Below are 24,541 nucleotides of genomic sequence, written 5' to 3' on the forward strand. Positions count from 1 at the left end.
ACCAGCCCTCCCCGTCTGAGCAAGCGGACTCTCCTTCTGAGGACGCAGACCTGTACCCCACTTAGCTATACACATTAGCTCCTCCACACCTGGGGACACAAAAAAGAGCCCTCCCCTGGGAGAGAGAGAGGGGCGTCCTGTCTCCCGGGCTCAGGTTGATACACATTTATCCGGAGAGCTCGGACCTCTTCCCCAGGGCCCTGGGCTGGGCGCTGGGGTCTGGCAGGGGCAACCGCGAGCAGTGGGTCCACCCCGCCCCGCCCCCGCGCTGCCCGGCCGCCCCGCCCCGCCGGCCCGACTCCCGGCCACTGCTCCCCGACCGGCCCTTCCGCCTCACTCAGCCGCGCGGCAGAGCGGGACGGGAGCGGACCATGGAGCGGACGACGAGCAAGGAGCTCGCCCTGGTAAGGGGACCTGGGGTCCCAGGACCCCACATCCCTGGCGACCCTCAAGTCCAGAAACTCCAGGTCCCCGACCGCCCCTTGGATCCTCTCTCCCCTCAAATCGGACCCTTCGGAACAGCCTGGGAGTCCCTACCTCTGGCCTCCCGGCCCCTGACCCAGTGAAGTGGCTGGCTCCTTTTAGGGATGGTTGGTGGCGGGAGTGTCTCTGAACGCATCTGCGGGAGGGACTAGAGACAGACTCGCTAAGACTGGACCCTGGGACGTCCCCAAATGCCACCCGATCCTCCCAAGGGCTAGGTAGGAGGGTACCCGCGGCGCCGAGGGGACTTCCCGAGCCTGGACCCCTGCCCCGAGTCTCACTGACTCTGGCCGGCAAAGGGGGATAAAACTGGAGGGATCAGGCTTGAGTCCGCGGAAGAGGCGGGGCCGTGGTCCCGGGAGCCTTCCCCCTGCGGCGTCCTGAGCTCGCCTCCGCGTCCAGGCGCCGCTGCAGGACTGGGGCGAGGAGACCGAGGACGGCGCGGTGTACAGTGTCTCCCTGCGGCGGCAGCGCAGTCGGCGCTTGAGTCCGGGAGCAGGGCCTCGGGGCACCCAGGTGAGGAACGGGTAGGAGGCTGGGGCCGAGCGGAAGGTGACCAGGTGAGGGCGGGGCTGAGTGGAGGGGAGGAACTAGGGCCCGAAGGAGGGGCGGGGCTTAGAGGCGACCAGGTAAGGATGGAGTGGGGCCCGGGGGCGGCCAGGTGAGTGGGGTAGATGAGGAGGCGGGGCCAGGTGAGGCCGAGCTGACTTGCAGGACTTGGGGACGGAACTGGACGGCAGGGCCTAGGTAAGCCAGGTTTAGTGGGGCGGAGCTGAAGGAGTGGTCTTTAGAAGAGACCAGGCGAGAGCGAGGTGGGGCAGAGAGCCTGGGAACGGGCCAGTGAAGCGCTGCAGGAGAGCTGGGAGCAGCCTGGGGGCGGAGGTGGGGGTGAGGTAGGGGTGGCTTGTAAGTGGGGCAGAGGGCAGGGCGGGGCCTGGGCGGATGAGGAGGTTCCAGGCGGGTTTCGGGGGTCGATTGTGCAATGGGGAAGAATGATGAACTCAGGGGGCAGGATTCAGAAGAATGGACAGGATCAGATGCAAGATCGGTGCTTCCCAAAGACACGATTGGAATGGGATGCTGGGGCCCACTCCTCTGTGTCTCACTGCGGTCACCCTGCCCCGCAGGCCCCCAGCCCCGGTGCCGACACCTTCCTCCATTACCGCACCAGCAAGGTGCGGGCGCTGAGGGCAGCGCGGCTGGAGCGGCTGGTGCGGGAGTTGGTGTCTGGAGACCGCGAGCAGGACCCAGGCTTCGTGCCTGCCTTCCTGGCCACCCACCGGGCCTTTGTGCCCACTGCCCGCGTGCTGGACCTTCTCCTGCCACCGCCGCCGCCGCCCCTGCCGCCGGGGTCAGTACCAACGGGGGACTCTCATGTTCCCTCCCCAGACCTTCACCTGGATACTCCTCTGCTCCCTCCGGTTTAGAACCAGGACCCCCCCCTCCAACCCCAGAATCTTCCTCCTGAGTCCCCTCCAGCCGCCCTCTTCCTCACCTGATGGCGGAGGGGGGATGTCTTTCCAGGGTAGAGATCAAGAAGACAGAGGGAAGAGATCTGACCTTCAACAACAACCTGAGGTTTGTCCTCCCGTCGGGTGTGGGCAGGGGGGCATAGAGGTCAAAAGGATCTGAAGTGTAGGGGCTCCAGAGGTCCAGAGCTCTGGGCTGGGCTCTGAGGCCCCACCCCTCTGGCCAGGGCTGTGGTGTCAGTGCTGGGCTCCTGGCTGCGGGACTACCCTCAGGATTTCTGGGATCCCCCTGCCCACTCGGACCTAGGCAGTGTTTGCACCTTTCTGGGCTGGGCAGCCCCATCAGGGGCTGAGGCCCGGGAGGCAGAAAAGCTGCTGGGAGATTTCCTGAAGAATGCTGAGCCACAGCAGGAAGAAGAGGAGCGGTCCCAGACACGGGCAGGTGAGCGGGTTGGGGAACCGATAGTGTCCGGAACAGGCATTCTCCCTCCCCCAGGGGTCCTCTCCTCTTACGGAGGAGCTACAGATCTTGGGCAAGGTTCTTAACCCTGTCTGAGCCTCAGTTTCACCACCTGTAAAATGGGGTTAATAGCCCTTTGTTTAAAGTATTGGCATTTGTCTATCACCTCCCCCACACAACACATCCCAACTACAAAGATAGTCCATCATTGGGTCAGGATACCCTGTGTTTTTGGCTACAAATCATCTATTACTACTTGCCTTAGGAGCTACAGAGACCTGGGTTCAAATCCTAGTTCTGCCATTTGCTGACTGTGCGACCTTGGATAAATCACCTCTCTGAGCCTCAGTTTCCTTATCTGCAAAATGGGGGCAATGACAGTACTTACCTCATTGGCTTCTTCATTCATTCAACAGATATTTAGCCACTGGCTCTGGGCACGTAACAGTGGACAGGAGCTCCCTGTTCCCTGGGGAAGACAATTAGTGGACAAGTAAATAAACAAGTAATGAGAGCTTGGCAAATAGCATTATTTTCATTACTGTTGTTATCACAGATTCTTACTTATTAGAATCTACCACTTATAATGAAATCGATACAATAAATCATACTGATGTTTTCTAGTGAAGTGGGTGTCAGCAAACTATCTAGCCTTTTATGGAAAAGTTTGCTGGGACTTGCGTGGTGGTCCAGTGGTTAAGACTCTGCGTTTCCATTGCAGAGGGCATGGGTTCAATCCCTGGTCAGAGAACTAAGATCCCACATGCCACGTTTGTTGCTCTCTACAGCAGAGGTCTACAACCTCTGCTGTAGAGAGCTTTGGGGGGAAGGAAATATATCCACATACTTCACGCAGATCTTTTTTCAGTTGTCATCTCCTCAGACATGCCTTCTCAGATCCCCTCCCAACAAATACAGCCTCCCACTCTGAGTCCTATTACCTGCCTTATTTTTCTGCATAGAACCTATTGGTCTTGTCCCCAACGCTATCCCCAGGGTCAGTTACAATACGTATTTGTCTACTGAGTAATTGCATCCTGCTTATAAAGTATCATCTTTCACCCATCTGTGTTTGATCTGATCCCTGTCACAAGAGCTTTATATCCCTAATCCATTCTTTAATCCTTAAACTGGCCACATTCCTCTCTGCTTTACAAAGTAGCAACCACTTCTCTCCCCTGGTGAGAGTTATTTATATACATTTTATCCCTTCATCTTCCCTGCTGGTTGCCAAGTATCTTTCTTCCTCTGCCTTCAAGATTTCACCAGCTGATTCCAAGTCATCAGAGCTGCACAGGGCAGTGGGGTAGCCACTAGCCCCATGTGGCTATTAAAATTGAACTTAATTAACATTAAATAAAAATTAAAATCAGTTCTTTGGTCACAATGGCCACATTTCTAGTGCTCAGTAACCACATCGGGCAGCACAGGTAGAAAATATTTCCACCACTGCAGAAAATTCTATTGAAAGTGCTGCCCTAAGCTATGAGTTCTTGAGGTAAGAGGAGAAAAAGAACATTTATTGAACACTGACTTTATGCCAGGATCTGGGAACCTTAGTATCCTTGTTTGGGGGTTACTTTTTACCATGGAAAATTTCAGACATATAGAAAAGTAGAGAGAAGTAATGTAAAGAACACTGAAACACCCGTCACTCATCTTCAACAATTATCAATTGGACCAAAAAAAAAAATTTCTTTTCAGGATGATTTGAAGGCAAATCCCAGACTTACGTCCCTTCACACACAAATACTTTGGTTCTCACTGGTAATTGACAAGGACTTTAAAATATATATAACCTTCATGCCCACAATCTTTTCCAACGAAATCAGCAATAATTACTCAATATCAAAAAATACTCATATTCAAATTCCCCTATTGTTCCTAAGTTGTCTTCTTTATAGTTGTTTCTTCCAAAACCAAAGATCCATTTAAAGTGTTCTTTTTTAAAAAAATAAATTTATATATTTTATTTATTTACTTTTGGCTGTGTTGGGTCTTCGTTGCTGCACGCGGGCTTTCTCTAATTGCGGCGAGCGGGGCCTACTCTTCGTTGCGATGCTCGGGCTTCTCATTGCGGTGGCTTCTCTTGTTGCAGAGCACGGGCTCTAGGTGTGCGGGCTTCAGTAGTTGTGGCACACGGGCTCAGTAGTTGTGGCTCTAGAGCACAGGCTCAGTAGTTGTGGCGCACGGGCTTAGTTGCTCCGCGGCATGTGAGATCTTCTTGGACCAGGGCTGAAACCCGTGTCCCCTGCATTGGCAGGCGGATTCTTTACCACTATGCCACCAGGGAAGTCCCAAGTGTTCATTTCTTAGATCTCTTTTTTTCTATGACTGTTCCTCTTTGCCTTTTGATTAATGGCATTAGGAGAAAATAATGGGTCATTTGTCCCGAGGAATGTCTCACATTCTTCTCCATTTACCTGTTAGCTTTCTCATGGTGACATGAAGCACGTTCCTCTATTCACCATACTTGCTGTAAGAGCTAAAGGTTTGATTAGATTTACGTGCAATTTTTTTCCCCTATGCTCACTTTTTTTTTGGTGCTCAAGTTATGGGATTTTTTTAAATTTTTATTTTATTTAATTTTTATACAGCAGGTTCTTATTAGTTGTCTATTTTATACATATTAGTATATATATGTCAATCCCAATTCATCCCACCCCACTCTTTCCCTCCTTGGTGTCCATACTTGCCCTCCTTGGTGTTTGTTCTCTACATCTGTGTCTCCATTTCTGCCTTACAAACAGGTTCATCTGTACCATTTTTCTAGATTCCACATATATGCGTTAATATACAATACTTATTTTTCTCTTTCTGATTTACTTCACTCTGTGTGACAGTCTCTAGGTCCATCCACATCTCTACAAATGACCCAATTTCGTTCCTTTCTATGGCTGAGTAATTTTTCCCCCTATGCCCACTTTTAAAAACTAATATTTTGCAGGACTTCCCTGGTGGCCCAGTGGTTAAGACTCTGTGCTCCCACTGCAGGGGGCACAGGTTCGATTCCTGTTCCAGGACCTAAGATCCTGCATGTAGCATGGCAGCACAGCCAAAAAATAAAAATAAAGTAGTATTTTGCAATGCTACCTGTCCTAATATGAAATGAAAGACAGATAATTAAACAGACTTACACAGATAGTTTAAAAATAATAATATGAAAAAAATAATAATATGATGCTGAAATTGTAATAGGAAGGAGAAATAAAACAAAAGCAATTTACACAACAATCAACTATACTTGTTGGTATGTCAATGTCTGGGCATGCCTCACCAGGAGACATGATGAAGTTGTTCAGTGCCTTCGCCTGCCATAGCATCATGGTGAATATGGCAGCCAGAAACTAATGCAGGGGGATGCACTGGCGACACAGATGCAGCAGCATAGATGTTGGTGACATCAATTTCCAAAATGGTGAACAACACTCGCCATTTCCATACAAAACAAAGTTCACAGTCCTTGCCTTTCTAGAGCCAAAATAATTAGTGTTTATGAGCAAGATAGTTGAGTTCTAGGTGCCAAGTATTGTAAACAGGTTTTTCAAGGACACAAATTTCTTGGAGGGACATTTGGAGGCTGGTGATACAATTCTTCACTGAGTGCCAAGCCCCTCTTGTGGCAAGATTTCAACTTCCAAAATGTCCCCCTAGGGGGCGCCACCATTGAACGCCACCTCGGAAAAATCATATGTATTGAGTACTTTATAGCCGTCTGGTATGCGTGATTTCATGTGATTAAAAAAAAAATCCAAGTGAAGAAACCAAGGCACAGAGAGGTTTAAAGTCTTGCTTAATTCGCACAGCACCCCGGTGGACCAGTTTGGATTTGAACTGGGGACGTTAAGACGATAACCTTTCCTTAACCACGAGGTTATACCACCTCTAACCACCAGAAAAGGGCAGGTGGATCCTATCCTAATACAGGTTCAAAGTCAAAAAGCTCTATTTTCTATTCTAGACTTTGAGCACCTGGCTTCAGATCTCTGCCATTTACTGAAGATATGAGAGCAAATTCCTGCCTCAGTTTTGCCCTTAAGAAAGGTGCATAATAGTACCTCCCTCGCAGGGTTAGTGTATAAATTTCCCCGTTAATCCACCCAAGATGCTCAATGAACAGTTACTGCTGCTCTGACGTTCTTAAAAACACTCAAGGAGATCTCTGTTTCACAGATGAGAAAAGTGAGGATCACAGATGCCCAAGGTCACGCAGCCAGTCCTGGATTCAAACTTCAGAGTTTTTAACCCCCTCTAATGCTCCCTCAGGACATCCAGGGGTTGCCCAGATACCCCGTCCAGACTCCCCGGTAGGCTGCTTGGAAGAGGTGGAAGGACTCGTGCGGGAAGGTCCTGAGCTCCTGGACTTCAGTGTAGACGACGTGGCCGAGCAGCTGACCCTGATGGATGCGGTGAGGATCCCTGCTGGGCGCGGCCGGGAGGGGGCGGGGCGTAGAGGAGGGGGAAGGGGGAGAGGCCCAGCTGAGCACAGATCCTACCCACCCCCAACCCCCGCGCGCAGGAGCTCTTCTCGCGCGTGCGGCCCTTCGAGTGCCTGGGCTCCGTGTGGTCGCAGCGGGACCGGCCGGAGGCCACAGGCACCGCCTCCACTGTGCGCGCCACTGTGACCCAGTTCAACACGGTGACCGGCTGCGTGCTGGGCTCGGTGCTCGGGTCGCCGGGCCTGGCCGCCCCGCAGAGGGCGCAGCGGCTGGAGAAGTGGATCCGCATCGCGCAGGTGCCTGTCGGGTGGTGGGTGGAAGGGGGCATGGGGCACCGAGGCCAGAGAGAGGTCGGGGGCGGGCGGAAGGCCGAGGACTGGGGTCTGGGGATACTTGGAGGATTGGGGCTGGGAGGTGCCTAAGAGAAAGACTAGGACGTAGCTGGACGGGACTGGCGCCTGAGACCGCAGAGGGACGCAGGGCTGGTCTAGGAATAAGGATGGGATGGGGGCACTGGGGAGGGGATAGGCTTGGAGGAGAGACCAAAGCCAAGAGACGGAGGCAGAGGTCCTGAAAGAGACTGGATGGAAGCGGGGCAGGAGCCTGAGCAGAGAGGAAGAGTAGAAATGGGGGCCAAGAGACGGAGGCAGAGGTCCTGAAAGAGACTGGATGGAAGCGGGGCAGGAGCCTGAGCAGAGAGGAAGAGTAGAAATGGGGGCATGGCAAGGCGAAGGGGGAAGAAGGGTGACACCTGGGGTGAGACTTGGGCGGGCGGGGAGGAGTCTGGGTCTAGGAGAGATGCTACGGGTCCGTCTGGGGCCCAGGGAGAAGTAAGGAGTGGGGACACGGGAAGCCAAGGTCAGAGGAAAGGAATGGAGGGGCAGCTGGGGGAGGGGCTGGGACTGCAGGTTGGAGAGGGGGAGGGGGCCCCTGGGGGAGGAGGCTGAATCTGGGTAGCCCGTCAGACATGGGGCGAGCTGTAAGGATCTAACCTGGGGTCACAAGTCACGGGATCAAAGGTGGATCATACTTGGGGTTCAGGCTTGGGGGTGTGACCAGCGGTCCCCCACCCCGCTCCCCAGCGCTGCCGGGAACTGCGGAACTTCTCCTCCCTGCGCGCCATCCTGTCCGCCCTGCAGTCTAACCCCATCTACCGGCTCAAGCGCAGCTGGGGTGCCCTGAGCCGGTGAGCAAGGGGCGGGGTGCTGGCGCGGTACTCCTTGCCCACCTCATGCCAGCTCTGACTCTCCCCGCGGCCACCCGTGACCCCTCTCCTGTACCCCCAGGGAACCGTTATCCACTTTCAGGAAACTTTCGCAGATTTTTTCCGATGAGAACAATCACCTCAGCAGCAGAGAGATTCTCTCCCAGGTACAGATGGGTGAGGACCCCTCAGATCCCGGGCCCAGGAAGGGGACCAGGGGCCCGGCAGGGCATTGCTTGTCATTGTCATAACATTCAGTGTCCTTTCCCTATGCCTCGAGAATGACCTTCCTCTTGTTTGTGGGCAGCCCTGCGTTTTTACTCCCTCTGCTGCCCTCATTATAGCTCACACTTGGTGGCTGCCTTATTTATTCATTCAACAAATACCAGAGTTACAGGGAAAAGGTCACTGAAGGCCAGAGTCAGAGCAAACAGGGAAAAAAAAAAAAATTCTGCTAAGGACTTGACTTTGATAAGAAAAAAAAAAAAAATGTGCCAACAAGGTTCAGGGCATTTCTGGGGGATCTCCAGGTACAAGGATTTTCACCTGTGTTAAGGCCAGCCTTGGGGGCCAAGGCACCCACAAGCCCCACCTCCCATCATCCCCAGTGAGCCCTGCCCCCTGCTGCTTATCTGTTCTCTCCCCCTCCCTGTTCACTCTCCCTTGGGTATGGCCTTTACAACTGCTTGTGATGGAGGCATCTTCCCCGAGGGAGGGGACAAAGAGAGCCCAGGACTGCTCAGTCCTTCCCCTTCCCCCAGGAGGAGGCTACCGAGGAGAATGCCCCCCCAGGAAGCCTGCCCTCAGTGAGTGATGTGGTTTGGGATGAGGGACAAGCAGGATCCTGGGTGGGGGGTGGAGCCTGGTGGGGTCGGTGATGGCTGAGAGTGACTGGAGCTCTGGGGGCCACAGAAACTGCCCCCAGGCCCCATCCCCTACCTTGGCACCTTTCTCACGGACCTGGTTATGCTGGATACAGCCCTGCCGGACATGCTGGAGGTCTGAGCCCTGACCCTTGACTCCTGACCCCAGCCTCACTCACCCTCAGCACAGAGGGCCTCCTGACCTCACACCCGTGACCCTGCCTTGTGCTCCTGACCCCAGCCCCCTTAGTGCGGTAGGGCTCCTGACATCCCAACCCCTGACCTTGACCCTTGATCCTTGACCCTGGAGGCTCCAGTTCAGACAAAATTTGCCCCCAGGGGGATCTCATCAACTTTGAGAAGAGGAGGAAGGTAAGTGGGCACTGGGGTGGGCATGCCGGGGTGGGGGGGGCGGTCCAGGATGGGGGTTGAGCATGGATGGGGTCTCAGAGGCCACCCCCTCAGGAGTGGGAGATCCTGGCCCACATCCAGCAGCTGCAGAGGCGCTGTCAGAGCTACTGCCTGAGCTCCCACCTGCCCATCCTGGCTGCCCTGCGCACCCAGCGCCAGCTCAGCGAGGAGCAGAGGTGACCAACACGTGGCCTGGCCTGACCAACCTCCCACCCACTGACCCTGGGTCACACACTGGATCCACCTCCCCCATGCACCTCTCCAGCTCCTCCTAAGACCCCCTTCCTGAGCCCTGACACCCCCCCACCCAGCCTGTCACCTTGCATTGTCTGCGGCCCAGTCGAGAGCCCCAGTTGACCTCTGACCCCAAACCTTAACCCATCTGACTTTCTGACTTCAACCTTTGACATGCAGCTGGCCATTCCATTCAACCATCTCATCTTTTCTTTCCCCCCCCCGGCCCTATCTGACCCATGACCCCATTCATAACCCCCATCTGACTCTCTGAGCCCAATCATTGACCCCCAATTCTGAGCAACTGACTCTTATGTCAGAGCATCCAACTCAACTGTCCCAATGGTTTCTTTTCATTCTACTGAATCCATGATCCAAACAATTGACCTCAGTGATTATCTGACCTTGAACTCTATCCCCGACCCAATTTGACTCCTCAGTCCCACTCTGTAAACCCCTGTGTGACCTGCCAACCAAGCCATCTCATCTCATCCCTGATAAGACCCCACAGCTGTAATGGCCCTGACCCCAACATTGGGTGCCCACCCCCTGGCTGTTCCCACACACACACACCCCCAAAACCCAGCTCCCGACCGATTCTAACTCATTTCCCAACCCCCCCATCCCATCTGCATCTTGACCCCTCAGCTACCACATCTCCCGGGTCATTGAGCCACCGGCCGCCTCCTGCCCCAGCTCCCCACGCGTCCGGCGGCGAATCAGCCTCACCAAGCGCCTCAGCGCGTGAGTCTCAGGGAGTATGTGGGGAGTGACGTGGGCAGAGATGGCATCCGCTCCTGGGACTGAGTCTGGGCTCAGCCTCACCCCCTGTCTCTATTTTCAGGAAGCTGTCCCGAGAGAGAGGCTCATCCCCTGGTGGGAGTCCCAGGGATCCCTCATCCTCCACCTCCAGGTCAGCATCCCATTTGGTAAAGGGGCTGGAGAGGACAGGATCAGAGATCAGGGCAGCCACCCCACTTCAGACTCTGTCTCCCCCAGTCTGTCCCCAGCGTCCCCCCCATCCAGTCCTAGAACGAGGGACCCTCCTCCCGGCAGTCCTCCGGCGTCTCCAGGGCCCCAGGGCCCCAGCACCAAGGTACCAGGACTACGTGTACATGTGGGACTGTGGGCACCCAGGGCTGTGTGTGTGTGTGTGTGTGTGTGTGTGTGTGTGTGTGTGTGTGTGTGTATGTACAGGATTTGGGGGCTAGGTATGTACACAGGAGACTATGCACACAGCTGGCTGAACACTCTAGGGATATGTCCAGGAAGCCACGTGCATTTCCATGGCCCCGTTTGAAGAGCTGTCCATCAGTTATGCTCAGATCTGGACCAGAGCTTCCACTTAGACACAAGGTACTGTGGGGTGCAATCACCCACTTTTGCACAGATACGCATTTTCCTGGGAATTTGCATACCTGGAGGGGAAATGTGGGCGTGAATATCCACAGTGTCCACAGGACCATGTGCAGGGTTTTTCATGGACATGGGCTTGTGCGTATCCAACAATTGTGAGCAAATGGGTGCAGTCGCCGCTCTCTGGTTACACAGGGTTTCTTGTGTGTGAACATGAGTCATGTGTGAATTCATGTAACAGGGCATGAAAGTCTGTATGTGATGGGATTGCATAGATGTGGGCTTGTGTATGTACCCTAATTGCATGTCCCAGGCTTGGGGTGTGCAGGAAGACGTGTTGCATACAATGAGGGAGGGGCCTCGTGCTCTCACCGCTCAGTCCCCACCCCACTGCCTACAGCCGCCACTGAGCCCAGACCTACCAGGCCCCCGGACCCTGGCCTTGCCCTTGAGTGGCCCTCACATCTCCCTCCCGGGGCAACAGGGCTCAGAGGCCTGCGTCGTCCGAGTCAGCATCGACAATGACCATGGAAATCTGTATCGGAGCATCCTGGTGAGGGGCTGTGCCCGGGACCTGCTGGTGGCAGCCCTGCCCTTGGGGCTTGGGCTGTCATCCCTCACCTCTCGCCCTCTCTTCCCAGCTCACTAGTCAGGACAAGGCCCCCAGCGTGGTGCAGCGAGCCTTGGAAAAGCACAATGTGGCTCAGCCCTGGGCCCAGGACTATCAGCTCTTCCAAGCCCTTCCTGGGGACAGGGGTGAGCAGGGACAGCTTGGAGCCAGAGCTGGTGGGGGACAGCTTCAGGAGGGGGGTGGCAGACTGACCGGGATGGTTCTGGCACAGAGTAGGGGTGAGATGAAGCAGGGTTGGGGTAAGAGGCAGAAAAATATTGGTACCTTCATTAGGTGGGGTCATGAGGTTGTCCTGTCTCAGTGTGAGGGAAGCGGGCACCAAAGGTGACTTCCTAGGATTTATGGGGAAATGAGATTGTCCAGGGTCCAGTGGAGAGGGAGTGTAGAAGGTCATCCGGGCTTAAACGTGTAGAATCATGAGGTTCTTCAGGCTCAACCTGGTGGAGCACAAGACTGAAGCAGGGTCTGGGCTTGGATCTGAGGGGAAATGAGTTTGTCCGGGCTCAGCATGGGGACTCTGAATTTGGCATAGGAGAGGGCCACATGGTACTGAAATTCAGGGTAGGGAAGCATGAGATCGTTCAGTGTACAGGTGAGTAGGAGGTTATCCAGTTTTCAAGAGGGAGAGGCAGGGGCTTCCCTGGTGGCCCAGTGGTTCAGAGTCCGCCTGCCGATGCAGGGGACACGGGTTTGTGCCCCGGTCCGGGGAGATCCCACATGCCGCGGGGTGGCTGGGCCCGTGAGCCATGGCCGCTGAGCCTGTGCGTCCAGAGCCTGTGCTCCGCAATGGGAGAGGTCACAACGGTGAGAGGCCCGCGTACCGCAAAAAAAAAAAAAAAAGAGGGAGAGGCAACAGGCAACTATATTCAGTATCCTGTGACAAACCATAATCGAAAAGAATATGAAAAAGAATACCGTATAACTGAGTCACTTTGTGGTACAGAAGAAATTAACACAATATTGTAAATCAACTATACTTCAATTAAAAAGTTGTTTAAATGGAGAAAAAAATGTAGGAAGAAAAAAGAGAGAGAGGCAAGAGATTGACATGCTAGGGAATTTCCTGGCAGTCCAGTGGTTAGGGCTCTGTGCTTCCACTGCAGGGGGCACGGGTTCCGTCCCTGGTCGGGGAACTAAGATCCCGCAAGCCCCACAGTGTGGCCAAAAAAAAACCAGAGAGAAAGCGACACATTAAAGGGCATGATGTGAGGTTGGCTGGACATTAGGAAGGATACATGAGGTTGTTCACGTGCCAGGTGTGAGGTTTGTACAGGCTGGAAGTGGGAAGTCAGAAGTTGTCCAAGTTCATGGTGAGAGCAGCATGAACTTGGCTGGGAGCTGGCTGTGGGGGAAGGGTGGGATGGGCAGGAAGTTGATTGGGCTGGGTGGCCTGACTTTGTTCAAGCTTGTAGTGCAGGTTGTCTAGACTCCAGGGGGAAATAGCAGGAGGTAGCCCAGGTTCACGGGGTTGGAGGTGGGGGGAGACATGAGGTTGTGCGGGCTTTGAGTGCGAAGTGGTCTAGGTTCACAAAGAGAGGAGGATGAGGTTGGCTTAGCACTAGCTGAAGGGACCCAAGGTTGTCAGGCTCCAAGGTGAATGGTGGAAGGTTACCTAGGTCCTCTGTGAGGGAAGTATGAGGTTGTGTGGGCCTTTCACCATCATCTCCGCCCCTGGTCAGAGCTCCTGATTCCTGACAATGCCAATGTCTTCTACGCAATGAGCCCAGCCGGCCCTGGAGACTTCGTGCTGCGGCGGAAGGAGGGGGCCCGGCACACAACCTCAGTCTCCCCAGCTTGAGGTGGTTCTCCCCCTCCTCCAGGACATGGGCCCCATGGGCAGCAAGGGGCCTGGCTTCTCTCACCAGGGGGCAGGGAGGGAGCTCTTCTCTGGAAATCTCTCATTCCCCAGTAGAGGCCATTGTCCTCCATACCCTGTAAACTCCCCCTCCCCAAACTTTATTGGACCTCATCCCTCTGACCCTTTTGGCACCAGACCCCTATTCCAAAGACATCAGCCCATGGGTGGCTGGTGGAGAGCTTCATCCCATAAACATAGAAAGGGGTGCGGTGTCAGGGGTCAGACCCTCTCCCAGAGAAATCTTGTAACTGCTGGAGACATATGTGAAGCGATAGAAGTGGATGAAAATAGTGATCAAAGTTATGAAACAGGAGTCAGTCTTGTTTGTTCTGCGCCTGTGCTTCATGTTCGCTTTTCATCAAGATAAGAATTGAGGGCTTCCCTGGTGGCGCAGTGGTTGAGAGTCCGCCTGCCGATGCAGGGGACACGGGTTCGTGCCCGGGTCCGTGAAGATCCCACATGCCGCGGAGCGGCTGGGCCCGTGAGCCATGGCCGCTGAGCCTGCGTGTCCAGAGCCTGTGCTCCACAGGGTGAGGCATGACTTGAATCCAGGGGGGTCTCTGTCACAAACAGGGTTCAGGACTCCCTCCCTCAACATTGTTGGGGTGGTATGATTCTTTTCTGCCATGTATATGGGAGAGTGAAGAAGAAATTTCATTGGAATCAGAGACAAATAACATCATCACCCATGAGTCATTAAGGGCTGTGAGGATGAGAGGGGTGAGCTAGCGGTACTGGGATAGGATGAAGAAACAGGTAGAGAAGGCACAGACGAAGTGAGCTGTAGGGCCACCCGCAACGTAATCATAACAATAACAGCAACAACAAGAAGGATACTGACTCATGAACTCCCACTCTGCCAGACATCAACTAGGGGCTTTATATCTAACTGTATTAATCAGGGTTCTTTCTGTTTCGAGTGGTCAAAAACCCAAATCAAACAGGTATGTGCAAAAAAGGAAATGAATGCCCGTGTAATTGTAAAGTTCCATGGGTCCAGCTTCAGGCACAGTTGGATCCAGGGGCTCAAAAGATGTCACCAGGACTTTGTAACAAAATCTCTTGCCTCTGATTTGCTCTGAGAATGAGACTGTCCATTGTCTCCCTAAATCCATTCACATTCTTCTATGGTAATGGAAACACTGATTTTTAGCTGGCTACCCAGAGTAAAAACCACATTTCTAGTCTCCCTTGCAGCAAAATGTGGTCATATGACAAAGTCTTAGCCAATGAGATGTAAAGGGAAAGTATATGGGTAAATTCCAGGCTCTGCCCTTGAAGAGAAGGGTTGTGTCCTCTCCTTCTCCCTTTTCCGCCTCCTGGTGGTTAGAATGAAGACGTGGGGTAGATCATCTTGGAGTAGGTGGTTCATACCCTCTGAATAACTGAGCCATAAACTGGAAGGAGTGTGGCCCTCTGAGACCAGGGAGAAGCCATATTGTATTGCTGCTACTTGGATTGTTACAAAAGAGAGAACTAAATGCCTATCTTATTTAAGCCATTACGTTATGATTTGGGTCTCTATTACAGTAGCCAAAAGAACATGTAAATGACTACTGCCCCACTCCAAGGCAGCCTCACCCTCGTTGGGGCAGTGCCAGGCTTACATCCCACCAGCTCCACCTTCCCATGCAAGGAAAATCCCTTCATCCCATCAGCTCCAGCAAAAGTCCCAGAGCAGATGCTGACTGGACCGGCGTGTCTTGTAACCACCCCTGAACCAATCACTGTGTTCAGAGGAATGTGATATGTTCATTGGCCAGGCCTGGGTCCTGTGCTCATTCTGTCAGCTGGCAGAGACATTTCAAATCACAGGAATGGAGTCTGGGAGGGCATGTAAATAGAAATTACATTTGCTGTTACTAGGAAAAGGGAGGATTCTGGTGAACATGCAAAAAAAAAAAAAAAACAATCCCTAGGGTTCTAAACATTGTCCCTGGAACAATAATGGGGGATGCCCAGGCATTGTCTGGAGTGGGAGAGGAACTAGAAGAATCTAGTTATCATGAAAAACAGTTAAGCACACAGCATGCTACTTTACAGGATTTTTTTTTTCTCTAAGTATTAAGACCAATCGGGACTTCCTTGGTGGCACAGTGGTTAAGAATCCACCTGCCAGTGCAGGGGACATGGATTTGAGCCCTGCTCTGGGAAGATCCCGCATGCCGCGGAGCAACTAAGCCCGTGCGCCACAACTACTGAACCTGCGTGCTGCAACTGCCGAAGCCCGCGCGCCTAGAGCCCGTGCTCCACAACAAGAGAAACCACCACAATGAGAAGCCCGTGCACCGCAGCGAAGAGCAGCCCCCACTCGCTGCAACTAGAGGAAGCCTGCATGCAGCAACCAAGACCCAACGCAGCCAAAAATATAATAATAATGAAAAATAAATATAAATTTTTTTTAAGTTTTAATTTAAAAAAAGACCAACCAGATGTAAGTAACAGCATCCTTCTTAAGTTAGCTTAAGCAAATAATTGCTATCCTTACTGAGTGCTTACAATGCACCAGGTATGTTCTCAGAAGTTGACGTAATCTATCTCATAATCCTCACAACAGCCTTATGTGGGGGCGGGGAGGGGTGCACTATTATCATGCCCATTTTATACATGAAAAACTGAGACTAGGAAGGGTTAAGTAACTTTTCCAAGGTGGCATGGTAAGTGGCAAGGTTGGGGTTCAAACATGAATGGCCTGCAATACATCAGAACACATGCACTTACCAACAGGGCTAGTTTGCCTCTCACAATCACAGTTTAGTTTCTCTCCCTCTCTCTCCCTCTTTCTCTTTCTCTCTCCCTCTCTCTCTCACACACACACTCAAACCAAATGCCAATTTCCAGAGGAAGAGATTCTCATGGACTTCTGTTTTCTTTTTGTTTGTTTGGTTCTTGTCCACACTACCCAGCTTGTGGGATCTGAGTTTCCCTACCAGCAACAGAACCCATACCGCCTGCAGGGGAAGCATGGAATTCTAACCACTGGACCACCAGGGAATTCCCCGACTTCTGTTTTTAAAAGTACAGGACCGGACTTCCCTGGTGGTTCAGTAGTCAAGAATCTGCCTGTCAATGCAGGGGACACAGGTTTGAGCCCCGGACCAGGAAGATTCCACGTGCCACGGAGCAACTAAGCCCCCAAGCCATAACTACTGAGCCCAAATGGCACAGCTACTGAAGCCTGCGCGCCTAGAGCCCAGTGCTCCGCAACTAGAGAAGCCACCACAATGAGAAGCCCACACACCGCAACGAAGAGTAGCCCCCACTCGCCGCAAGGAGAGAGCTTGCGTGCATCAACAAAGACCCAACACAGCCAAAAATACATAAATAAATTTATTTTTTTAAAAAGTGCAGAAGTACTCAGGAACAGCTCTATCCAGTGGCTAACACAAAGTCAACTGTTTCTCTACATCTCTCAGCTTGGTTTTTCACTAATCTTTTACTCCACAAATATTTCCTGACCTCCTACTGTATGGCAGGCCCTGTTCTAGGTACTGGGGATGCAGAAATGAACAAAACGGACTAGTAAAGGTGGTGAATCAATAACAAAGCATCAAATACGTATTAGATATAATAAGTACAGGGAATGCAAAATGCTGCTGCTACTACTACTACTAAGCCGTTTAAGGGCTGATGGGGAGTGTGGGGCTAGAGGGTTGCTATTTTATTTATTTGTTTGTTTGTTTGTTTTTACTTTTGGCTGTGTTGGGTCTTTGTTGCTGCATGCGGGCTTTCTTTACTTGCGGTGAGCGGGGTCTACTCTTCATTGCGGTGTGCAGGCTTCGCATTGCAGTGGCTTCTCTTGTTGCAGAGCACGGGCTCTAGGTGCATGGGCTTCAGTAGTTGTGGCACGTGGGCTCAGTAGTCGTGCCTCGCGGGCTCTAGGGCGCAGGCTCAGTAGTTGTGGCGCACGGGCTTAGTTGCTCCGCGGCATGTGGGATCTTCCCCGACCAGGAATCGAACCCGTGTCCCCTGCCTTGGCAGGCAGATTCTTATGCACTGCACCACCAGGGAAGCCCGAGGGTTGCTATTTTAAATACGGTGAGCAAGGAGGGCTTCATTGAGGAGGTGACATTTAGGCAGAGGCCTGAGTAAAGTGAAGGAGTGAGCCCCATGTCTAGTTAGAGGAAGAGTCTACGGGTGGAGGTAACAGACAGTTCAGAAGCCCACATTAGCTTCATTATCAGGCAATTTTTTCCCTCCTAATGGCAAAGATGTCTCTGGCTAGTCATCTGCTCACCTCATCATCCAACAGAAAGCGGCACCCCATTTCCCAGTAACTCCAGGAAAAGTCCCATGATGGAAGCTCACTGGATCCCTTTCGGTCACATGCCCTCCCTGAACCAATCACTGTGCTCCAGGGAATGGAGCGCGCGCTCTCTCGCGCTCTCTCTCTCTTTTTTTCTTTTTTTGCGATACGCGGCCTCTCACTGTTGTGGCCTCTCCCGTTGCGGAGCACAGGTTCCGGACGCGCAGGCTCAGCGGCCATGGCTCACGGGCCCAGCCGCTCCGCGGCATGTGGGATCTTCCCGGACCAGGGCACGAACCCGTGTCGCCTGCATCGGCAGGCGGACTCTCAACCACTGCGCCACCAGGGAAGCCCTCTCTTTTTTTTAATTAATAAATTTATTTATTTATGGGTCTTCTTTGCTGGGAGCGGGCTTTCTCTAGTTAAGGCAAGCGGGGGCTACTCTTTGTTGCAGTGGGCAGGCTTCTCATTGCGGTGGCTTCTCTTGTTGTGGAGCACGGGCTTTAGGCGCGTGAGCTTCGGTAGTTGTGGCACACGGGCTCAGTAACTGTGGTCGCGGGCTTTAGAGCGCAGGTTCAGTAGTTGTGGTGCACGGGCTTAGTTGCTCCGCAGCATATGGGATCTTCCCAGACCAGGGCTCGAACCTGTGTTTCCTGTACTGGCAGGCGGATTCTTAACCACTGCGCCACCAGGGAGCTCCCTGGCTAATCTGAGGCAGGCTGCCGCAATGAGGTAGGTATCAGCACCACACCCTCCGCCTTCCCCAGGCATGTACCTCTGTGGGGAGGGTGTTTACCCCAGTTAAAGCTCAGCCCAGGTGAAAAGCTTTTATAGTTTGTTCTATACTTTCCAGATTATTAAAAGAACTGCACACTCCTTGTAAAATAAAATCCCAATAGTATTGAAATGTAAGCAGAAAAAAAAAAGCAAAAAAATCACACATGAAACCTCACACTCCAGAATATATGTAATCTTACAAATGCAGGCTCTTTCGCACATACTGCCCGGCAGCACTGCCCAACGCTGTGCAAACACTCAACCGCTACTCACTATTACGATGATTATTTTCCTACCCAGACTGGGAAGGGATGTTGATTAGCATGATCATATCAGTAGCTTACATTTTTGGAATGTTTGCTATGTGCCAAGTCGCATTTTACAGATGAAAAGGCTGAAGCTCAGATAAGGTAAGTCACCTGTTCAGGGTCACACAGCAAGAAAGTGGGTCCTACGCAGAAACCAGAGCTGCTCCCGCCAGCCCCCCACCCCATCCCCCAAGGGGCCCCCAGGCCCTGGAGGGCCTCTGCCCTCTCTAGCCAGGCCCTGGCAGGGCGGCTGCCTCCCTCTTATCTCAGCCCAGGCTGCCTGCTGGTCCCGCCCCCTCGGGGGAGCTGCCACTTGGAGGCGCCTGGCCGGGAAGGCCTGGTCAGCTGTGTCCGGCGGAGGCAGCTGCTGACCCAGCTGTGGACTGTGCCTGGGGCGGAGGAAGGGGGTGGCAGGAGCCCTGGGCCTCCCGTGGCAGGGGCTGCATCATGTATCATCTCGGGGCACCCCTCTGGCCTGGAGTTGGCTTCCTCTGTCTCCTACTCGCTGGGGCAACCTGGGCTCCCCCACCCAACCCACCGGATCCCAAGTTTGAAAGGAAAGGTAAGGGTGGAGCTGAGTGTGGACCCCCGCACTAGGTCCTGGAGGGCAATGCTGGGGCCTGAACTTCCAGCCTGGGTCCTGGGGGCTATGCCAGGTTCTGAACCCGTCTGTGTCCTGGAGCCCCAGCTGGTGTCTGAACCCTAGACTGGGACCTGATATAGCATACTGCGGGTCTGTATCCCCAGACTGCGTCCGCGGGAGAAGCTAGAGAGGGGCGTAAGAGTCCTGTTTTATCTTCTCAAGGAGTCTGACACATGCTAAACACTAAATGGGGCAGGGGTGGTGCTGGTTCTAGGCCCTGTAGTCTAGAGTCCCCAAGGGGAGGGGACGTAGCCGACCCTCCAGTGGGGGAGGGAGGCTAAAACCAGGGTCCGAGTCAGAGGGGCCGGGCCGCAGGCGTCTGTAAACACTGTTTGCATGCGGGCGCCATATCCCTGGGTCCGCGGGGTTGAGGGAGCGGGGGCGGGGGGCACGGTTGGCGCTATCGGGCAGCCGGGAGCCTGCCGGGGCTGATAGGCGACCCCGCCTCCTGCACACACACACTCACCCTCACGCACGTCCTGGGCTGGGGCGGGGCCGGCAGCGGGAGGCGGAGGCCTTGAATGCTGCGCTCAGCTCAGCCGGTCGCGGGGTGGGCGGGCGTGTGTGGGGAGACAATAAGACATTCAACCTACGCATGGGAGTTCGGGGGGCAGCACTTCTGCAGACCCCTCGAAGGGCCCCGCTGGGGTAGACAGAGGGGCGGGGCATTTTTCTTATCGGTCCGCACAGGCGGCAGGAGGGAGGGGAGGATGCTGTGGCCCGAGGACGGGGCTCGGGTCTCTTGACCCCCTCCCCTGGCCCCCATCCCCAGCGGCCCTGCTGACAGCCCGCGAGCCTGAAGAGTTTCTGTGCTTCACCGAGAGGTTGGAGGATTTGGTGTGTTTCTGGGAGGAAGCGGCAAGCGCCGGGGTCGGCCCGGACAACTACAGCTTCTCCTACCAGCTCGAGTGAGTCCGACGGGGCAAGTGGAGCGCCCCACAGGTGGAGGGGGCGGGCGGGCCGAGCAGCGCTCCCCGGAGCTCGCACCTTGGGACTTCTGGTGCCAGGGGCCGGATGGCACCTCCGCTGGTAGTCACTACTGGGAAGCCCACGGGGTCAGGGCCGACACGTTGCCTAGTGGTCGGGGCTGGAACACTCCCGTGATCACTGCTGGAGTGCGACCCCAAACTTCAGGGCTGGGACAACACCGCTACAAAGCAGGACTAAGGCGTCGCGTACGTCGGGGCTGGGACGCCCCCTGGTGGTAGTGTCCAGAACACACCCTCGGTCCCGGCAATGCCTCCCAACTTGCTCCCTACCCTCGCTGGTTCCTGGGCGAACAGGGGTGAGCCGTGGAAGCCGTGCCGCCTGCATCAGGCGCCCACCACCCGTGGCTTGGTGCGTTTCTGGTGCTCGCTGCCTACAGCCGACACGTCGAGCTTCGTGCCCCTAGAGCTGCGCGTCACTGCGGCCTCCTCGGGCTCTTCACGCTACCGCCGTATCATCCACATCAACGAAGTGGGTAAGAGCGCTGGGAAAGGGAGAGTCGTCGGGAGGGAGTCCCAGTCTCCGTCCACCTGAGCAACCCCTCTCCACAGTGCTCCTAGACCCTCCCGCTGGGCTGCTGGCGCGGCGGGCAGACGAGGGCGGCCATGTGGTACTGCGCTGGCTCCCACCGCCTGGGGCACCCATGGCAAGCCTCATTCGCTATGAGATGAACATCTCGGCAGAGAACGCCGCTGGTGGCGCGCAGAGGGTGAGGCTCGCTCCTACGGCCTAGCCCCAAGGGCTCCAGAGTCGACAGGCCCTCTAGGTCCCACCCAGACGGTCACCACGGCCCCGCCCCATGGCCTCGCCCCTCCACCTCCTGCCCAAGACAGCTCCACGTCCACCGACTTGTCCCCTTTCCCGATGTCCCCTTTCCCCAGCCCACCTGGACTCAATCCCACTAAACCCTTGTCCCAAACCCTAGACTTCTTCAGGGCCCGCCCCCCCTGTGCTCTGGCCCCGCAGTTAAATAGCCCGAGCCCGCCCTCTTCTACCTGGGGCCCCATCTTGATTGGCCCCGACCCTTCCTGGGCCCCGCCTCCTGCTTTCATTGCCCGCCTCCCCATGCTTGGGCTCTGTTCTTCCTTTCTCTGATTAGCTCGGTCCCTCAGGGCCCACCCTCACATACCCTCCTTTGCCCGCCCCGCCCCTATTGGCGATACCTCTCACCTGGGCCCCGCCTCCAGGTGGAGATCCTCGACGGCCGCACTGAGTGCGTGCTGAGCAACCTGCGGGGCGGAACGCGCTACACCTTCAAGGTACGCGCGCGTATGGCCGAGCCGAGCTTCGGTGGCTTCTGGAGCGCCTGGTCCGAGCCTGTGTCGCTGCTGACGGCTAGTGGTGAGGCCCCAGGCAGGGGTGTAGAAGGGGCTGGGAGGAGCATGGGGCAAGCTCACCGCCCTGACCTCCTCCCTGCTCCCCAGACTTGGACCCCCTCATCCTGACGCTCTCCCTCGTCCTCGTGCTCATTCTGCTGCTGCTGGCCGTGCTAACCCTGCTCTCCCACCGCCGGTGAGCGCCCCACTCGGCACCTGACTCAGATTCCTCCCCACCAACGTTCTCCTTTCCCTGTGGGAACCTAGGCTCAAAGAGGGGCAGGCACTTGCCCAGGGTCACACAATGAGGAGTCAGTGGCAGGACTGGGATGCAAGCCAGGTCAGACGCAGACTCTTACTTAAAATTCTCTGCTCTTGGGCATAATTTCACCTGGTTTTCCTCCTACCTCAGTGGCTGCCCCTTGTTGGATTCCTTTGTACTTTTTCCCAATTTCATCAACTTCTGTAAAATCAACCAGATGGGCTTACTGAAACGATTTAACCCCAAGTGCCTCCCACCCCTGTTGTCAAGCTCCTCAGATGCTTTACGATATGACCAGCCATCCTGAGGTTTTTGTAATTCCAAGTACAAACCATGTGTTTTCACACCCCCAAGGCTTGGCACATACTGTTCCTTCTGCCAGGAATGTCCTTCTTGCCATGTCTGCCAAGCAATCTCCTCGTTGTCTTTCAAGGCCCTGTTCATTTACTTGGTTGGAAAATACATACTGAATGCCAACTGTGTGCTAGGCACTGGGGAGAAAGTGTAGAACAAACCAGACGTATCACTGGCCTTGTGGATCTCATAGCTGAGTCACACAACAAATAAGGGAATCAACATATATTTGATTATAAATTGTGATGAGTGATATCACAGAAATTAATGGGGATGGGGCCATGACAGGATAGTCAGGGAAGGCCTCTGGGAGGTGATATCAGAGCAGAAACCTGAAGTCTGGTAGGAGGCAGCCGCATGAAAAGCAGGGAGAAAAACCAGCAAGTGCAAAGGCCCTGTGGTGGGAATGAGCTTGGAACATTGAAGCAGCTGCAAGAAGAGCTGTATGGTTAGAGAAGAGTGTGTAAGGGGGTAAGTGGTGGATGATGAGATGAAGGAGGTGCCAGAGGTCAGACCATGCAGGGTCTTCTGCAGGGCTGTGGGGAGGAATCGGGACTTTATTCTGAATGCATTGAGGAACTATGGAAAGGAGTGAGGAGGGAAGTAACAATGGACCTTCAGACAAGACTGGGTGGGTTTTAGACGGAGCATATTGAACTCCTATGCATCCTTCAAAACTTTGTTCCAGTTGCCCTTCTGTAGAGCCTGGCAGATGCTTTGGCCGAGCCCCTGTTCCTCAGCCCCACACACTCCTATGCCTTCATCATGATCACAAGGGGCTAGGAGTACCTTTGCCCTGCGACTGGTGCTGAGGGGGTGCTGGTGACTGGTCAGTGACACATGCCCAGGTATTCGTTTCTTTTGGCTTCACTAGGACTCTGAAGCAGAAGATATGGCCTGGCATCCCAAGCCCCGAGAGCGAGTTTGAGGGCCTCTTCACCACCCACAAGGGTAACTTCCAGGTAGGTGGCCTGGCTGTCCCCTCAGGGCCTGGGGTTTCCCTGCTCCTGTGGCCGAATCCCCGGTCTCTGAGCAGGCTGCTGCTGTCTCCCCAGCTGTGGCTGTACCAAACTGATGGCTGTCTGTGGTGGAGCCCCTGCACCCCCTTCACAGAGGACCCACCTGCCCCCCTGGAGGTCCTCTCTGAGCGCTGCTGGGGGGTGACACAGGCAGTGGAGCCAGGGGCAGAGGATGAGGGGCCCCTGTTGGAGCCGGTGGGCAGCGAGCATGCCCAAGACAGCTACCTGGTGCTGGACAAGTGGTTGCTGCCCCGGAGCCCACCCAGCGAGGACCTCCCACAGCCTGGTGGCGATTTGGACATAGCAGCCATGGATGAAGCCTCGGAAGCGTTCTCCTGCTCATCCGCTTTGGCCCTGAAGCCTGTGCCAGAGGGGGCCTCGGCTGCCAGCTTTGAGTACACCATCCTGGATCCCAGCTCCCAGCTCTTGCGCCCGAGGGCACTTCCCCCTGAGTTGCCCCCTACCCCACCCCACCTAAAGTACCTCTACCTCGTGGTGTCTGACTCTGGCATCTCAACTGACTACAGCTCTGGGGGTTCCCAGGAAGCCCAGAGGGGCTCATCCAATGGCCCCTACTCCAACCCTTATGAGAACAGCCTCATCCCAGCCCCCGAGCCTTCACCCCCGAGCTACGTGGCCTGCTCCTAGGACTCCAGCCCTCAGATGCACGGGGACCCAGAATGACCTCAAGTGCTACTCCAGGCCCAAGATTTATCCGACAGGGTCAGTGAGGCCTGCTGACCTTGGCTTTCTGCTCAATTCATCCTGGTCAGAAAGTCACAACCTTGCAGTATTTTTACATGTACAGTCTTTTGTGTAGATATATAAATATATATAAGTTTTCTGTCACGGCTTCTATAAATACCTCTAAGCCCCATCTTTTCCCTGGGCCCAGGCCATAGGAGAAGCAGGAAAAGGCCTTGAGTTCAGTCTGAAATTCTGCCCTGGCAATCTGAATAATGATAATAAAATGAATCAGTTAGTATGTTATGCTAGCTGCCCTAACAAAGCTGCCCTGAAACTGAGTGGCTGAACACATTAAATATTTTCTCTCTCATTTCTCAATTCAAACAGGTGGGCAGCTATCCCTGGGATGAGTCAGAAGCCCAGACTGTAACTTTAATATCCCCCAGGGCTACCCTGGGGTCTTTAGATAGATCCTCTGCATCCTGCCAGCCAACACGAGAGAGACAGCAGAAGATTCTGTGGCCTTTAGGGACC

The 24,541-nt window shown here is 54.4% G+C and overlaps 1 protein-coding gene across 8 annotated transcripts; it reads left to right on the top strand.

Moving 5' to 3' along the window:
• Positions 1-301: 301 nt before the first annotated feature.
• LOC115865519 (erythropoietin receptor) lies at positions 302-24,263 on the top strand. 8 transcript variants are annotated; one of them, XM_060297076.2, is made up of 27 exons: positions 302-404; positions 886-999; positions 1,611-1,834; positions 2,008-2,061; positions 2,180-2,394; positions 6,679-6,821; positions 6,932-7,147; positions 7,934-8,037; positions 8,138-8,222; positions 8,817-8,861; positions 8,968-9,054; positions 9,258-9,290; positions 9,384-9,505; positions 10,212-10,307; positions 10,408-10,476; positions 10,563-10,659; positions 11,320-11,472; positions 11,561-11,675; positions 18,320-18,386; positions 19,177-19,301; positions 20,155-20,290; positions 20,666-20,844; positions 20,921-21,078; positions 21,557-21,710; positions 21,794-21,881; positions 23,176-23,263; positions 23,357-24,263. In XM_060297076.2, the coding sequence occupies exons 1-27, from the start codon at positions 372-374 to the stop codon at positions 23,966-23,968; spliced, it is 3,612 nt and encodes a 1,203-aa protein (XP_060153059.1). In that variant the 5' UTR covers positions 302-371; the 3' UTR covers positions 23,969-24,263. The 8 variants fall into 8 exon arrangements, with proteins under 8 accessions (XP_060153059.1, XP_060153060.1, XP_060153062.1 ...); XM_060297077.2 differs by having other exon boundaries at positions 20,930-21,078; XM_060297079.2 differs by having other exon boundaries at positions 11,404-11,472.
• The last annotated feature ends 278 nt before the right edge of the window (positions 24,264-24,541 follow it).

The sequence above is a fragment of the Globicephala melas genome, chromosome 3 (genome assembly GCF_963455315.2).
Source record: "Globicephala melas chromosome 3, mGloMel1.2, whole genome shotgun sequence".
In the NCBI taxonomy this organism is placed as follows: domain Eukaryota; kingdom Metazoa; phylum Chordata; class Mammalia; order Artiodactyla; family Delphinidae; genus Globicephala; species Globicephala melas.